The sequence below is a fragment of the Sminthopsis crassicaudata genome, chromosome 2, assembly GCF_048593235.1.
Source record: "Sminthopsis crassicaudata isolate SCR6 chromosome 2, ASM4859323v1, whole genome shotgun sequence".
NCBI lineage: Eukaryota > Metazoa > Chordata > Mammalia > Dasyuromorphia > Dasyuridae > Sminthopsis > Sminthopsis crassicaudata.
The window spans coordinates 184,428,092-184,447,334 of record NC_133618.1 but is presented as its reverse complement, the minus strand read 5'-3'; the positions used below and the strand labels follow the sequence as shown (position 1 = coordinate 184,447,334).

Here is a 19,243-nt window from a genome sequence, read left to right as displayed (position 1 = left end):
CCTGCAACTCTTTAAAGGTATGCTTGAATCAGACAACCAAGCACTTAAGGCTAATTACCTATTAGACAATAACTTTATCAGCATATGCTTGGAAAAATGGCCCCTCTCACTATTCCCTGCTGGCTCCACCTTTTGGTATATACAGATAATCCTAGGAGGGATTAGAGGGTGGAGTGAGAGGAACTAGAATCACTTTGGAGGAGGACAAGGAGAAGGGAGGTTGGTGGAGAGCATGGGGCAGTTTTGTCTATCCACTTCACTTCTCCCTCTAAAGACCAAGGACTTTTACTTATCCTGACTCCTGCTGATTTTAAGGCCTCCAGGGAGTTAGTTTGGACTTCTCAAAATAGAGTGGTGTCAGTGAAATAGATTATAGATCATGGCACAATAGTCAAGGCTTATAGTAATCTAATATATGGTGAACTCCCAAAAATTGGAAAATAATATGTCAGAAACTTGGTACAGACCTATAGAGGGCTTCAGATAGTGGGCAAACTCTGGGTGAGGTATAAGACCTTTCAGCTCAGAAGGAATCTCCTGACAATGTCTGGTTTGGCTCCCCATCTCCCCTAAGAGGGCTCTCTGCCTTCCTAAGAAGTCAAGGGGAGGTGACAATCTGTGTTGCAGCTAAAGCAGATTGATGCCAGTGGTAAAGAGCCATCTACATACAATAGCAAGTTGTTTATGTGGTCCACATGCACAGTGTTACTATACTTACATAAGGATATTAGGTATGTAAGGCAGAGAGAATTTGGAATACACAGACTTCATGTTAGACCATCTACATGAGTCCTGCCTCTTCACTCCTTTTCTAAAACCTAGGATTCAGGCTGGTATGAAGGTCCTCCAGAAAGATAGTCTGAACACAAACCTACATATCATACCCCATACCAAAAAAAAAAAGGTCAACATAGGTATATGATTCAGATATAAAGGTTTTATATCATAAGCAAATTAGGCAAGCAAGGGACAATTTACTTATTGGATTTTTGGAGAAGGGAGGAATTTATAACCAAAGAACTAGAGAACATTATAAAAGACAAAATGGACAATTTTGGTACCATAAATTAAAAAGATTTGCACAAACGAAACCAACAGAAATAAAATAAAAAGATCAGTACAAAGCTGGGGAAAAACCTTTATAGCCAGTGTTTCTGATAAAAGTCTCACTTCTAAAATATATAAAAAACTGTGTCAAATTTATAAGAATACAAGTCATTCCCCAAAGATAAATGGTCAAAGGATATGAACAATGTTCAGATGAAATTAAACACATCTATAATCATAAAGAAAAAATGCTCTAGAGAAATGCAAATTAAAACAACTTTGAGATAATATCATCTCATACCTCAGATTGGCTAACTTGAACCTAATGCATTGTTAGTGTATTTGTAAAATAATTCAACCATTTTGGAGAGCAATGTGAAACTATGCCCAAAGGGCCATAAAACTTTGCATACAGAACAATAGGGAAAAAACATGGGAAAGAAAAAAAAAAACAGGAAAGAGAAGTGAACATAGTTTGTATTATTTTCTGATTGTTTTTTCCCAACATGATTCATAAAGCAATATGTATTGGTGCCGGGGGGTGGGGGGTGGGGTGGGGTGGGGGGGCAAAGCCAAGATGGCGGAGAAGATATACACGACTCTGTGAACGTCCTTACTCCCTCACAACCAATTAGATTAATGAGCCTCAAAAATAGCGCTGGACTGATAGATACCACAAGGACTGGAAGCACGACTTACCAGCTAGCTGAAGAGAATCTGGAGTTTCAACAGAAAATGTCAGTTCCCAGGGGAGGAAGAAGAGAGGCCAGCACAGACGGCTGGGTGCTAGCATACTGCACTGATCACTCTGGGAAGGGCTCTGGGATCAGAGAAGCCACTGAGATAAAGGCATCTGGCACAGGCTGTTAGCTCTTCTCTGCTTATAATACAGCAGTTCAGAAGAGAAATCTAAACCACTTTAAAAATTCAAAGATAGATTGGATCTTCCCGGATCCTGGGGGTGACTCAGCAGATCTAGGCACTGGGGCTGTGGCCCCTAGCTCCCACCTGAGACTAGTTAAGAGATGGAGAAGTGGCTGGATACAGCCCAAGGCAACACACATTGCCTGGCTCAGCTGAAGGCTGTGGAAATCAGCCCCAGAAGCCCCAGAGAAGCAGAACCATTGAACTAGGGACCACGGTTTCTGGCAGACACTTCCAATTTGAGCTCAGGGGCTTTTCACGTCACCTGCTACTAACATCCACACCCCACCGGGACGCATAGGCTGGGCTTTGTGTCGCCTTTACTGTTCAGTCTCAAACCTCAGGGAAGCCACTAGAACACAGCGCCCTCAAAGCACAGCAGTGCTAGTCAGCTCTGAGGCACTTCCAGGGAGGGGGTGGGGAACTCTCTCCCAGAGCTCTCTCTTAGCTCAGGCACAGGAGCCGCTGCATCCATCTGGTCTGGGAGGAAGCTGGTAAAGAAATAAATAAATAATTTCCTACCCCAGGGACAGACCCCAAAAGAATTTTTAAGTATGAGTAAGAAGCCAAAAAGAACCATTGACTCATACTACACACCGAAAGAGTGGGCATCCAACCCTGAGGAAGTTAACAGCAGAGAGTAAGCAGATAAAAACCTAAAGGGGAATGATTCCTGCCCCCCATCACATAACTCTCTCCTCGAAGAGACTATTAAAAAGTTAAGAGAGAGTGAAGAAAAATGGGGAAAGGAAAGAGAAGCTATGATAGAGAATAACAACGTCCTGAAATTGGAGTTGGAAAAAATAAAGAATTCACAGGAGATGCAGGGAAACAAAATTTGTGAATTAGAAAAGGGTAAAAAATCACAGGAAAGTAGGATTTCTGAATTGGAAAAGATAAAAAAGTCTCAAGAAAATAGAATTTCTGAATTGGAAAAAGAAAATAATTCTCAAAAAAAATTAGGGAAATGGAAAAAAATTCAATAGAGCAAAATAAGTCATTTAAAAACGAAATTGGGCATTTAGAAAAAGAACTAAAAACTGTGAAAGAAGAAAATAACTCCTTAAAATTCAGGATGGAACAAATAGAAATGAATGATTCACAGAGAACCCAAGAATCGGTCAAACAAAACAAAACAAAAAAAAAAAAAATGAGAAGGTGGATAACAACGTCAAATACTTACTGGGAAAATCTATAGACCTGGAAAATAGATCTAGGAGAGATAATCTGCGGATCATTGGACTTCCCGAAAACCATGACCAAAAAAACAGCCTAGATTCTATTTTACAGGATATTATCAAAGAGAACTGTCCAGAAATAATAGAAACAGAAGGGAAAGCAGAGGTGGAAAGAATTCATCGAACTCCTTCTGAAATAGATCCTAAAAAAAGAACACCACGGAATATTGTGGCTAAGCTGCAGAATTACCACACAAAGGAGAAAATCTTGCAAGCAGCTAGAAAAAAAACAATTTAAATACCAAGGTGCCACAATAAGGGTCACTCAAGATCTGGCTGCCTCCACATTAAAAGATAGAAGAGCCTGGAACTTGATATTCCGAAAGGCAAAAGATCAAGGACTGCAACCAAGAATGAACTACCCAGCTAAGTTTAGCATCGTTTTCGATGGAAGAAGATGGTCATTCAATGAAATAGAGGAATTCTATATGTTTCTAAGAAAAAAAACAGACTTAAACAAAAAATTTGATCTACATCCACAAGACTGAAGAGAAACAGAAAAAGGTACACAGAACCCTTGAGAACTGTAACTCTGTTGTGGGTATATAAAAAGTACTCATGGATAATTTGATTTTACAGATATAAAAGAAAAAAAGGGGGGTGTAGTAAAGGGAAGGAGGTCATTTCAGAAAAAGGGGAAGGAATGATAAAAAGAGGGAAACTACATCCCAGGAAGAGGCACAGAAAATACACCATGTCTGAGGGAATTCAGTAAGGGGGAGAATCATTGTGTGAATCTTACTCTCATCAGAAGAGGCTCAAAGAGTAAATAATTGACATATTTGTTTTTCAGAGAATTTTCTCTCACCTCATTAAAAGGGGGGAGAGGAAAAGGGAAAAGGAAAGGGAGAATAAGTGAAGGGACTTGGAGGGAGGGGGTAGGGATACTAAAAAAAGGGAGGGCTGCGCATCACAAGGGGTTTCTGTAAATTATCGGGGAAGGGGATCAGGGGGGTCAAGAAAAAGCATAATCTGGGGATAATATGATGGCAGGAAATACAGAATTAGTAATTTTAATTGTAAATTTGAATGGGATGAACACTCCCATCAAACGGAGACGGATAGCAGAGTGGATCAAAAATCAGAACCCTACAATATGTTATCTGCAGGAAACACACTTAAAGCAGGGAGATACATATAGAGTAAAGGTAAAAGGTTGGAACAGAGCCTATTATGCTTCAGGTAAAGCCAAAAAAGCAGGGGTAGCTATCCTTATCTCAGATCAAGCAAAAGCAGAAGTTGATCTAATTAAAAGAGATAAGGAAGGAAACTATATCCTGCTGAAAGGTAGCATAAATAATGAAGCCATATCAATACTAAACATATATGCACCAAGTGGTATAGCATCTAACTTTCTAAAGGAAAAGTTAAGAGAATTGCAAGAAGAAATAGACAGTAAAACTATAATAGTGGGAGATCTCAACCTTGCACTCTCAGATTTAGACAAATCAAACCACAAAACAAATAAGAAAGAAATTAAAAAAGTAAATAGAACATTAGAAAAACTAGGTATGATAGACCTTTGGAGAAAACTGAATGGCAAAAGAAAGGAATATACTTTCTTCTCAGCAGTTCATGGATCCTATACAAAAATTGACCATGTATTAGGACATAAAGATCTCAAAATTAAATGTAGGAAGGCAGAAATAATAAATGCCTTCTTCTCAGATCACAATGCAATAAAAGCTACATTCAGTAAAAAGTTAGGGGTAAATAGACCAAAAAGTAATTGGAAACTGAATAACATCATCTTAAAGAATGACTGGGGGAAACAGCAAATTATAGAAACAATTAATAATTTCACCCAAGATAATGACAATGATGAGACATCATACCAAAATCTGTGGGATGCAGCTAAAGCAGTAATAAGGGGAAATTTTATATCTTTAAAGGCTTATTTGAAGAAAATTGAGAGAGAGAAAATTAACAAATTGGACGTGCAACTTAAAAAGCTATAAAAAGATCAAATTAAAAACCCCCAACCAAAAATTAAACTTGAAATACAAAAATTAAAAGGAGAAATCAATAATATTGAAAGTAAAAAAAAAAAAAAAAAAAAAAAAACTATTGAATTAATAAATAAAACCAAGAGTTGGTTTTATGAAAAAGCCAATAAAATAGATAAACCTTTGGTAAATTTGATCAGAAAAAAGAAAGAGGAAAATCAAATTGTTAGTCTTACAAATGAAAAGGGGGATCTTTCCACCAATGAAGAGGAAATTAGAGAAATAATAAGGAGTTACTCCCAACTTTATGCCAATAAATTTGATAACTTAAGTGAAATGGATGACTTCCTCCAAAAATATATGCTCCCTAGATTAACAGAGGAGGAGATAAATTGCTTAAATAGTCCCATTTCAGAAAAAGAAATAGAACAAGCTATTAATCAACTCCCCAGGAAAAAATCCCCAGGACCAGATGGATTCACATGTGAATTCTACCAAACATTTAAAGAACAATTAGCCCCAATGTTATATAAATTATTTGAAAAAATAGGGGATGAAGGAGTCCTACCAAACTCCTTTTATGACACAGATATGGTACTCATACCTAAACCAGGTCGATTGAAAACTGAGAAAGAAAATTATAGACCAATTTCCTTAATGATTATTGATGCTAAAATCTTAAATAAGATATAAGCAAAAAGACTTCAGAAAATCATCTCCAGGACAATACACTATGATCAAGTAGGATTTATTCCAGGAATGCAGGGCTGGTTTAATATTAGGAAAACTATTAATATAATTGACCATATTAATAATCAAATTAATAAGAACCATATCATATGATCGTCTCAATAGATGCAGAAAAAGCATTTGACAAAATCCAACATCCATCCCTACTAAAAACTCTTGAGAGTATAGGAATAAATGTATTATTCCTTAGAATAATCAGGAGCATATATTTAAGACCGTCAGTAAGCATAATATGCAATAGAAATAAACTGCAACCTTTCCCAGTAAGATCAGGAGTGAAACAAGGTTGCCCACTATCACCATTACTATTCAATATAGTACTAGAAACTCTATCCTCGGCAATAAGAGCTGAGAAAGAGATTCAAGGAATTAGAGTAGGAAATGAGGAAATCAAACTATCACTCTTTGCAGATGACATGATGGTATACTTAGAGAACCCCAAAGACTCTGCTAAAAAGCTATTAGAAATAATTCAAAATTTCAGCAAAGCGGCAGGATACAAAATAAATCCACATAAATCCTCAGCATTTTTATATATCACTAACAAAATGCAACAGCAAGAGATACAAAGAGAAATTCCATTCCAAACAAATATTGAGAGTATAAAGTATTTGGGAATCCATCTACCAAAGAAAAGTCAGGAATTATATGAGAAAAATTACAAAACACTTGCCACAAAAATAAAGTCAGATTTGAATAATTGGAAAGACATTCAGTGCTCTTGGATAGGCCGAGCGAATATAATAAAGATGACAATATTCCCCAAACTAATCTATTTATTTATTGCTATACCAATCACACTCCCAAGAAACTATTACAACAAAATTCATATGGAAGAATAAAAGGTCGAGAATTGCAAGGGAACTAATGAAAAAAAAACTCAGAGGAAGGTGGTCTAAGTGTACCTGATCTAAAGCTATATTATATAGCAGCAGTCACCAAAATCATTTGGTATTGGCTAAGAAATAGACCGGTAGATCAGTGGAACAGATTAGATACAAAGGACAAAAAAGGGTACATCTATAGCAATCTAATCTTTGACAAACCTAAAGATACCAACATTAGGGATAAAAATTCATTATTTGGAAAAAACTGTTGGGAAAACTGGAAATTAGTATGGCAGAAATTAGATATGGATCCACACTTAACATCCTAAACCAAGATAAGATAAAAATGGGTCCATGAGTTAGGCATAAAGAATGAGATAATAAATAGATTAGAGAAACAGAAAATAGTCTACCTCTCAGACTTGTGGAGGAGGATGGAATTTATAACCAGAGGAGAACTAGAGATCATTATTGATCACAAAATAGAAGATTTTGATTACATCAAACTAAAAAGTTTCTGTACAAACAATACTAATGCAAACAAGATTAGAAGGGAAGTAACAAATTGGGAAAATATTTTTACAGTTAAAGGTTCTGACAAAGGTCTCATTTCCAAAATATATAGAGAACTGACCCTAATTTATAAGAAACCAAACCATTCTCCAATTGATAAATGGTCAAAGGATATGAACAGACAATTCTCAGATGAAGAAATTGAAACTATATCCACTCATATGAAAGAGTGTTCCAAATCACTACTGATCAGAGAAATGCAAATTAAGACAACTCTGAGATACCACTACACACCTGTCAGATTGGCTAAGATGACAGGAACAAATAATGATGAATGTTGGAGGGGATGTGGGAAAACTGGGACACTAATACATTGCTGGTGGAGTTGTGAAAGAATCCAGCCATTCTGGAGAGCAATTTGGAACTATGTCCAAAAAGTTATCAAACTGTGCATACCCTTTGACCCAGCAGTACTACTACTGGGCTTATATCCCAAAGAAATACTAAAGAGCGGAAAGAGACCTATATGTGCCAAAATGTTTGTGGCAGCTCTTTTTGTTGTAGCTAGAAACTGGAAGATGAATGGATGTCCATCAGTTGGAGAATGGTTGGGTAAATTATGGTATATGAAGGTTATGGAATATTATTGCTCTGTAAGAAATGACCAGCAGGAGGAATACAGAGAGGCTTGGAGAGACTTACATCAACTGATGCTGAGTGAAATGAGCAGAACCAGAAGATCACTATACACTTGAACAACAATACTATATGAGGATGTATTCTGATGGAAGTGGAAATCTTCAACATAAAGAAGAGCCAACTAACTTCCAGTTGATCAATGATGGACAGAGGTAGCTACACCCAGAGGAGAAACACTGGGAAGTGAATGTAAATTGTTAGCACTAATATCTGTCTGCCCAGGTTACATGTACCTTCAGAATCTAATGCTTATTGTGCAACAAGAAAATGGTATTTACACACATGTATTGTATCTAGGTTATATTGTAACACATGTAAAATGTATAGGATTGCCTGTCATCGGGGGGAGGGAGTAGAGGGAGGGTGGGGATAATTTGGAAAAATGAATACAAGGGATAATATTATAAAAAATATATAATAAAATTTTTAAAAAAAGCAATATGTATTAAAATTTAATTGCTTAATTAAAATAGAAGAAAAAAGGAAAGGAAATGGCAAACCTCTCCAGCATCTATCAAGAAAACCTCAAATGAGGGCACAAAGAGTTGGACATGACTGAAATGATTGAACACCAAAATAAAAGAAGCAAACAAACAAACCTGGAAATAACAAAGGGACAGCTTTAGAACTAAGGTCATCAATAAATATTTCTTTTAGCAGATGACATTAAGTGAGATTTGAAGGAAACCAGGGAAACCACAAGATGGAGATGAGAAAGGAAAGAATTCCAGGCATAAGTCAGTCAATAAAAATGTTGAAAATTGATAAACTGTCTTATGCAGACATAAGGATGCCCCTATTACCATGCTTTATGTACAGCAGGAACCCAAATAATAAGTTTTAAATGAATAAATAAATGACATCTGGCCTATTTATTAATGTGGAAAGATTCATGTGTGGATATGGGGGAAAATCACTGTAGTTCTCTTGTATACATATTTTTTAAAATATCAACAATGCATTTCAAAGAAATTCACTCACTCAATAATCATTTAGAAATCTGTTGCAGAACACTCTGCTCTGTGGTAGGGGAAGGTTAATTTATGATAGTAAATCACTCACATTATTATAGTGCTTTTAAGATTACAAAAAGTTTTCCCTACCATAGTTTTATCAAACAGGTACTATAGGCAAGATTTGACAATCTGATTTTATAGGGGAAAAAAAAAGGTTCATGGAGAATAAATAATTTGCCCATTCTTCTACAACTAATAAAGAATCGAATTAGACCTTAAATCTAGGAGTTTTAACTCCAAGTCAAGCACTATAGCCACCTTTCCATGCTGACTCTGTAGATAATTTGAAAACCAATAGAATCCCAGTATAATAGGAAACTAGGACACTGGCAGTGATAAATGAAACATACCATGATAAGATTTTTAAAGACATTCATAACAAGGAGTTATATGAGGTTGCTAGGAGTACTTTAGCTATCATAACTATATTTTACATTGAACATAATACTGTAAAGATCATATAGAAGCATATATTCTTTTGCCACATGAAGGTCTCATGTTTATTTCTTTTTTCCTTATATTTTGTGATCATTAAAGTTTTTGTTTTGTTTTGTTTTGTTTTTAGATTGCTAAGAAGAGACCTTTGACATTTTGATTAAAAAGTCCTACATTTTCATAAGAAAAATAGAAAAATATAGTCTTGGAATAACATTACTCAAAACAAACTCAAAACATTCCACTTACTATTTCTGACATGGCAATGTCTTAGTAATATGATACTGAAAAACGGATTCATCATCCTGTGGGTCACTATAGTATTACAAATGCAATTTTAACTTAAATACTATAAAAATTAAAAGTCTAATTAAAATTATTTTTCAGGCAAGATGTCCCACATATATCAATGACATTTGAAGACTATAAATTAAAGAGAAAATGGAGGGGGCAGCTAGGTGGCACAATGGATAGGATACCAGCCCTGAAGTCAGGAGAACCAGAGTTCAAATCTGGTCTCAGACACTTAACACTTCCTAGTTGTGTGACCCTGGGCAAATCACTTAACCCCAGCCTCAGGAGGAAAAGAGAGAGAGAGAGAGAGAGAGAGAGAGAGAGAGAGAGAGAGAGAGAGAGAGAGAGAGACAGAGAGACAGAGAGAGACAGAGAGAGAGACAGAGAGACAGAGAGAGAGAGAGAGAGAGAGAGAGAGAGAGAGAGAGAGAGACAGAAAGAGAGAGAGAGAGAGACAGAGAGAGAGAGAGAGAGACAGAGAGAGAGACAGAGAGAGAGAGAGAGAGAGAGAGAGAGAGAGAGACAGAGAGAAAATGGATATGAGCTAATATTATTACCAAATTCTGAAATAGTACAAATAATTTGAAAACAAGGTCTAGGATTCTATTATAGGGAATTCAGATTTTTAACTGTAGAACAGTAATTTCAACCTGTGTACTCTTTTGCATAATGGGAAATAACCAACAATACTTTCTGAATTTGTAGTGAGAGGATCAGAGATCAAATATTGGTTCTGACACTTCTTAACTTCTTAATATTAATTGAGAAAGCAATATATGATTTCTATTAATATAGTACTCACATAAGTGGTATAGAAACCTAAGGGATCTCTGTTATAGAATCTCAGACTGGAAACTCCTTTAGTCAAACTAATACCTAAATCCAAAATTAGAAGATCTCTGTGTCTTCTATATCAGTATCTATTAGTATTATATTTATACATTATAGAAGGGTAAGTTTGATCAAATTATTTGCCCACTCTAGAACAGTTTTCATATCTGTAAAATTAAGGATATGGGGGGGGAAACATTTAATTTCCCATTCAACTCTATATATCTATATTTTTTCTTTTTTTTTTAATTTGATGAATTGATTGTCCATTTTTCCCGATATATTAGAAATAGAGAAAAAAATGGAAGAATGGTAGGCAAAACATGAAAAGAAAATAAGTAAAGATATGTATTACTATCATAATGAAATTTCTAGCATATTGTTTCAATTTTCTGGCGGGGAAATTGTCCTATAAATCACTTAGACCATGATTTGACCTTCATTTGATCTTCACTTACTGCTCAAATAACAATTTATTTAGAAACTCAAAGGTGAAATCATTTTGTGAATTGGGGCACAAGAAATGTAGAAAGCATCTAGATTATTGTGAGAGGTGATTTTTCAAATGGGGGGGTTAATGATTAATATTCCCAATTTGGTTATGATCTTCTTCTAAATTTAATATAAAGAACATGAAAACAGAAATCCTTGAATTTACTTACCTAGACATCGAGTTTCTGTACCACTCCAAAGTCCATTTGCTAAGCATTCTCTGACATGTGAACCAACAAGAGTGTATCCTGTATTGCAAGTAAATATGGCTGTTGCTCCATATATGGTTAATGTTCCAATCTTATTACCATTTGGTGGATAAGACAAACTTCCACATGAGATAACTAAAGGAAGAAAAAAAATACCTTATATGGCTATATGATCATCTGCACAATATTCCTATATTTAAATTAATCAAATTCCATAACTAATTTGTTATTCCAATCCAAATTCCAAATCCAAATGAATGTCATATTTAGTTAGGTCAATGGTACATCCAGTTTTAACATTCAGAATAAAAGGTGAGTAATTATACTTTATAGGAGAGCCTTTATAGGAGATGCCTACATCAAACAGTAAGCAATATATTCCCTTATATTTCTGTATTCACTCAATAACTATTATCATTTTCTACCTGCTAATGTCTTGGTATGAACTCACAAAAATACACACATTTGTAAACAAATATTTATTTATCCTCAAAGCCCTCATGTATTTTCAAGCTATTAAGGTGTCTAAAAACTACAGTAAGACTTTTGGGACACACTGTATAGATACCTTACATATTCTGTATTTATCTATGTATATGTTATTTCCTTCAAGAAAAAATGTAAATGTGTAAAAGGCAAGAACTTTTTTTTTTAATTCTCAGTTCCTAGTAAAATGTGTTTTCACATTCTTGAGTAGATATTTGACTAATGCTTACTGGATGATTAATAACCCATATGATTACCTACAGTTTTTTGAATCTATGTACATATATACATTTATAGCTTTCCTTTTTTTGTATCACATATTACAAGTAACAAAATAATTCTCATAACAATTATATAATTTGAATCCATAATCCACAATGTTTTGTTTGAGAAGTAGATAGAGCATGTATTATCCCTCCTTTGTAGATGAACTGAAGTCCTCATTAATTGTCCATTAGTTAGTGGGAAAGAAGGGAAACACACCTAGGTGGCTTGATTCCTAGTCTAGAATTCTTTCTACCATTAATTTTTTGTTTAATTTAAGAGAAGTTATTTTTTATATTGTGATTCACAAATTTACTAACTACTATATGAATTAGTGTTTAATTTATTCTAAATTTTGACAGATTCTTTTTCATTTTAGAACCTTGAGACTAGATAAACCTGGGCTGCTATACTTTGCTGTTTTACAAACACAAACACTGATTAGACTGTGTTTCAGGAAAGAACAGATATAACTTTTTCTTAAGTTTCTCATATTCTGGCTTTAGTACACTCAAATATAAATGTTTCTCTTCTAAAGAGGGAAAAAAATATAGCAAAAATCTTTCTCAGCATCCAGGCCCAGATACATTCCAGAATTCAATGGAATTTGTTATTCTTAAGTTGAGTAGGAAAAAAAAAAAATATATATATATATATATATATATATATATAAAATCAATTGCACATATACACAAACACAAATATTCCTTTGCTTCTAAAATTCTCCTACTTTTTGTTTATTATAGATTTGTTGTTTTTTTTTTTAATTTTGAAATTACTAATTTGAAATTTGCTAATCTTTTCTAATTTAACGTATACATAAATATATAATATTGCTACCATCAAATATGTATTATTTCATTATGTATGTTTATATATGTTTCCATTTTCAGTTGCTTTAGATGCATCCCATTTTGCTATTTTGTCTCATCACAATTAACTTTTTCAAAGATTTGTTTCTTGACTCCCTTGTTATGTAGTACTTTGTTATCAAATTTCTATTTCTGTCTGAGTCTTTTGTCTATCATCTCTAAAGTGAATGCAATTTTTATTGTATTCAGTGGAAAATATTGCTATCTTCTCTTGTTTTTACATTTACTTACAATTTCACTTTTTTACCATATCTGGACTAATTTTGCATGATGGTAGTATGGTAGTAGAAAAGGAAGCAGAGGGTATTAAGAATTACAAAGATATTGTAAAATTTATGAGCTTTAACTAAACCAGTAGTACTCTAAATATAATATTCTTATCTTATGAACTGCAAATAGAGATAGTATTAACAGAACTAAATAGTATCAATCTTGATATTCTCATTATAAACAAAATCAAAAGAAATTTTAAAAGCTTCAGTTAATTGGAAAGACTACTCTTAAATTCTTGTTAGAGGGGCAGCTAAATGGTACAGTGGATTGGGCACCAGGCCTGATGTCAGGAGGACCCGAGTTCAAATCTGGTCTCAGACACAATACTTCCTAGCTATATGGAGGATGATAGAGTATAATTTTCTGCTTTATGGTGTAAGTGAACTAATCTGTAGAGAATAGGCATAGGAATTTGTCAGTAGACCATTGATTAGTCAAATAGATACCATAGCAGACTAGGAAATTGGCCAAACTTATCATAGCAGTAATTATTGAACTTTGTATAATTAACCCCACAAAATCTGTCCCTTTATCATTTTATTCCTACATAAGTATGCAAGTGATCTTCTCTGAAACTTTCCAGGTCTGTGACATCTTTCTTGATATTTGGCAAAGAGAAATAAAATGTTCGAGGTATAGTTAGATTATGATTTGATACAAATTGAGTTATTCCATTATTTTATACAACTAGAATAACATGGAAAAGATAAAGACCAAGAATTTAGCATGTTTGGAGAATATCCAGAGACAAAATAATGGTGAAAGAAGGACAAAAAAAAAAAACTTTCTTTGTCATTTTTCTCATAAACATTTTAATTAGATGCACATAAAATTTAATATACAATTATATAGGATTGAGGTCTACTGTAAAATATAAATCCTCAATTATGTTTCTATGAATGTTATATGAAATGCATCCATTTGTACATTTCCTACTGAGTAAAATAAATCTGGGAATTTTGCATTACTTAACTGCCTGCAGACATTAACCATTTCACTTTGATCCTTGAGCACCAAGTCAAAGTACATCTCAATAGGCATCAATCTAACAACAAAATTCATATGGAAGAATAAAAGGTCAAGAATTGCAAGGGAACTAATGAAAAAAAACTCAGAGGAAGGTGGTCTAAGTGTACCTGATCTAAAGCTATATTATATAGCAGCAGTCACCAAAACCATTTGGTATTGGCTAAGAAATAGACCGGTAGATCAGTGGAACAGATTAGATACAAAGGACAAAAAAGGGTACATCTATAGCAATCTAATCTTTGACAAACCCAAAGATTCCAACATTAGGGATAAAAATTCATTATTCGGAAAAAACTGTTGGGAAAACTGGAAATTAGTATGGCAGAAATTAGATATGGATCCACACTTAACACCATATACCAAGATAAGATCAAAATGGGTCCATGATTTAGGCATAAAGAGGGAGATAATAAATAGATTAGAGGAACAGAGGATAATCTACCTCTCAGACTTGTGGAGGAGGAAGGAATTTATGACCAGAGTAGAACTAGAGATCATTATTGATCACAAAATAGAAGATTTTGATTACATCAAACTAAAAAGTTTCTGTACAAATAATACTAATGCAAACAAGATTAGAAGGGAAGTAACAAATTGGGAAAATATTTTTAAAAACAAAGGTTCTGACAAAGGTCTCATTTCCAAAATATATAGAGAACTGACCATAATTTATAAGAAACCGAACCATTCTCCAATTAATAAATGGTCAAAGGATATGAACAGACAATTCTCAGAGGAAGAAATTGAAACTATATCCACTCACATGAAAGAGTGTTCCAAATCACTACTGATCAGAGAAATGCAAATTAAGACCACTCTGAGATACCACTACACACCTGTCAGATTGGCTAAGATGTCAGGAACAAATAATGACAAATGTTGGAGGGGATGTGGGGAAATTGGGACACTAATACATTGCTGGTGGAGTTGTGAAAGAATCCAGCCATTCTGGAGAGCAATCTGGAATTATGCCCAAAAAGTTATCAAACTGTGCATACCCTTTGACCCAGCAGCGCTACTACTGGGATTATATCCCAAAGAAATACTAAAGAGCGGAAAGAAACATATATGTGCCAAAATGTTTGTGGCAGCTCTTTTTGTTGTAGCTAGAAACTGGAAGATGAATGGATGTCCATCAGTTGGAGAATGGTTGGGTAAATTGTGGTATATGAAGGTTATGGAATATTATTGCTCGGTAAGAAATGACCAGCAGGAGGAATACAGAGAGGCCTGGAGAGACTTAAATCAACTGATGCTGAGTGAAATGAGCAGAACCAGAAGATCACTGTATACTTCAACAACAATACTGTATGAGGATGTATTCTGATGGAAGTGGAAATCTTCAACATAAAGAAGATCCAACTCACTTCCAGTTGATCAATGATGGACAGAGGTAGCTACACCCAGAGAAGAAACACTAGGAGGGGAATGTAAATTGTTAGCACTAATATCTGTCTGCCCAGGTTGCATGTACCTTCGGATTCTAATGTTTATTGTGCAACAAGAAAATGATATTCACACACAAAAAAAAAAAATAGGCATCAATCATTTGATGATAACTGATGATGATAAAAATGAAAATAGCAATGATAATGATTATGGTGCTGCTGAAGATGATGATGATGATGATGATGATGATGATGATGATGATGATGTTGATAAATGGGAAATTATTTAACAGAATCATATTCAATGATATTAAAGAGTTTATTCCATATAAGAATAATAACTGTATTCACAAAGAAACAAGAATCTGTTTTCTCTCTTCTTCTAAAGTTTTGAAATTAAACTGATTTGTTTTCTTCCTAATCAAAATTAATTCAAAATTAATTCATAATTTCTGTTTGTTGATAGCTGCCCATTACTGCCTTTCTAGGTTTTCACCAATATTTTTTTCCTTATTGTCTCCAGGAAGAATCTAATTTTATTAACTGTAGTAATTTCTGAGTTGATTATAACATGGAATTATAACTTTATATGGTGGAAGAAGGTTATGTATACTTATTTCTCATTTTCCTGAATTTTACAACATTCAAGATTATTTTTTCTATTTTTATTAATCATACTGTAACTCACATTCCCTCTTAGGACTTTAAAGTTGGAAATTCAAAACAGGAAGATTGGTATTATTTTAGGCTAAAACAGAGATACTGTCATAGATCATATCTGTGTATAATATTATACTATCATAAATAAAGGCCTAAAAAGGCCCTTTAAGGACATTTGTTCCAAACCCAGTATATTACAGATGAGGAAATTGAAGTGCATCAAGATTATGTCTTGGTATTCATGATTCCAGAGGACTAATGATGAAACATATTATCCATTAGAGAGAAGTGATAGATATAGAATGAGGAATGAAACATTTTTTGTATGCAGCCAGTGAGGGATTTCATTTTATTTAACTGTGAATATTTATTGTACAAATTTTTCTTTTTTCCTTTTTTAAATTCCAGTTTGGTGTGAGAGGGAAATTTATTTTATACAGTTATATATGTGTACATATGTAAAAAAAAAAAAAATATATATATATATATATATATATATATATATATATATATATATATATATATATATATATATATACAGAGAGAAAGAGAAAGGAGAAAGTAAAGGATGTCATGCTACAAACCCAAAATGTTTCATGTCATTTCAGTAAGATCACTATATGTGTGTGTATGTGTGTGAATACATAGATAGATAGATAGATAGATAGATAGATAGATAGATATAAAATGGATCTCTTACAAAATAGGCATAATTTTAAAATATTTTTAATTGAAACAAAGCATATACACACAAAAAAAACCAAACCAAACCAAACAAAACAAACAAACAAACAAACAAACAAAAAAACAAAAAAACCAAACAAACAAACAAAAAACACCAGATGGAATGTCCTGCTTAAGATGTATTTCATGGCAAAGATAGGATTGAATTTAGGTACACTATTCTGCATAATCTTTATACCAATCAGCTTTTTAATCAGGCATTGTGTGCATCTGTGTTGTTGATGTTGCTGTTGTTAAAATAAGTATTTATTAACCACTTACTCTGTGCTAGGCATTGTTCTAAATGCAAGAAAAAGACTGAATAAGTCCCTACCTTGAAGAAGTTTGTATTACATTGTAGGCAAACAACAGAGATACAGGTAAATAGCTGCAAAATAAATTTCAAGCACTTTAAGGGATACTAATAACTATGAAAATTAGGAACTATTTGGTAGGATGTGGTACTTGAGCTAGTATTGGAAGCTAGTGATTCCAAAGGCAGGGAAGGAAAAGAAAGCAAATAATCCACTTTGTCCTAATACAGAGATGATAAGCAGTCACATATAATCATAAGGAAAATTTAAAGAAACTGAAAACTTGGGGAAATCAGTTAGAAATATGTTCTAAAACAAATTGAATGCAAAATCACAAATTTTGTTTCTGCTGTATGCAGCTCTTCATGACCCCATTTTCGAGTTTTCTTGGCAAAGATGCTGGAGTGGTTTGCCATTTTCTTCTCCAATTCATTTTATACATGAAGAAACTGGGGCAAACAGGATGAAGGGACATGACTCTAGGTCACATAGCCAGGAATTGTCTGAAGCCAGATTTGAAACTATAAAAATGGGTCTTCCTAATTCCAAGCCCAGTGCTCTCTACTGCACCAGCTGGCTGCCACAAAATTACAAAGTTTACATCATTTTGTTCTTATTTTTGTTTTTGTTTGTGTTTTTTTTTCCCTAGAGGAATTAAAGAGCAACCTGATTTTATCTAGTAGGAGAATGACAGCTACAATAATGTAATATTTATGTAGAGATTGAATTGGAATGGGGAGATACTTGAAAAATAAGAAGAAATAGAAGATTATTGCAATGTGAGAGATGATAAGAAACAATAGGTTAGTAATAGTATAATCAGATAGCATGGAATAGATGTTATAGATTCCATGGAGGTAGAATTAAAAGTACATGACAACTCACTGTACAAGGGTGAAAGAGAATGAAAAATTAAGGATGATTTCAAGACTTTGAAATGGGGTTACTGAAAGAATTATGGCACCATGACTTTTGTCCAGTATAGTTACCAAAGAAATTAGGAGGAGGAAACTATTCAAGGAGAAAAGATTACATATTTGTCTAGAGATTTGGAGAGAGAAAGAGAAAGACATAGAGGGTGTGGAAAGGGAATGAAAAAAGAGAGTAAGAAGAGAAGAGAAAGAAGAAATAAAATTAGAGGCAAACAAGGAGTTCAGGAAGGGTACAAAGAGAAAGAAGAGCATCAAAGATCAACCTTTTTTTCTGAAGCAATTGAGACTAAGTGACTTGCCCAGGATCACAAAGGAATGAAGTATTAGGTATCTGATTCTGATTTGAACTCAGGTCTTCCTGACTTCAGGGCTGGTGCTAGATCCTGCACTACTTAGCTGACCTGAAGATCAACTTTTATTACTGAAAAATTTGGCATAAGGCTTGCCTAGATAATGGCCCTCTTTAAGGAGAATATAAATTTAGATACCTTATTAAATAGAATGCTCTATTACGTTACAAGAAAAACAGGATTTAATCAGTGCTTTTCAGAACATTGTTGGAGGGAACTGACAGCTATTTGGAGAATAGCTTCCACTGGGAAGAGATTTGAGGCAGGGAGACCAAATAGCACTATTGCAATAGACTAGACATGAGATGATGAAGGCCTGTAATAGCAAAGTGAAAGTATTAGAAGAGAGGATGAGATATACAAAAAGCAGGTATAAAAGGATTTAGCCAATGATTAGACAGGTGAGGAAATAGTGAGGAGTTAAGGATGAAAACTTGCTTGTAAGCTTGAGTGACTGTAAAGCAAATTACTTAACTCCTCAGTGTTTCAGTCAACATTTTAAGCTATAAAAAATAATCCTCATAAAGCATAACTCTGAACTGCTTGGCTTGGTATCATTATTGTAACTGACACAGGAAGTCATTTGAGAGCCTGAGGATATATGCATGGACTTTATGATTCTGTCTTAGTGGACACATATGCTTATCACCATAAAACATCCCTTAAAATGCAGCTTCTTATGGTATTTGTTGTTTAATCATTTCAGTGGTATCTGACCCTTTGTGCCATAC

General features: G+C 34.0%; 1 protein-coding gene across 1 annotated transcript in view; it reads right to left on the bottom strand.

Annotated features, from left to right (window-relative positions):
* The window catches only part of CSMD1 (CUB and Sushi multiple domains 1), a 2,669,009-nt gene that overhangs the window by 119,044 nt on the left and 2,530,722 nt on the right, over nt 1-19,243 (bottom strand). Inside the window, 1 exon segment of the mRNA XM_074287957.1 lies at nt 11,183-11,356. Within this exon segment, the coding sequence (XP_074144058.1) occupies nt 11,183-11,356 (174 nt within the window).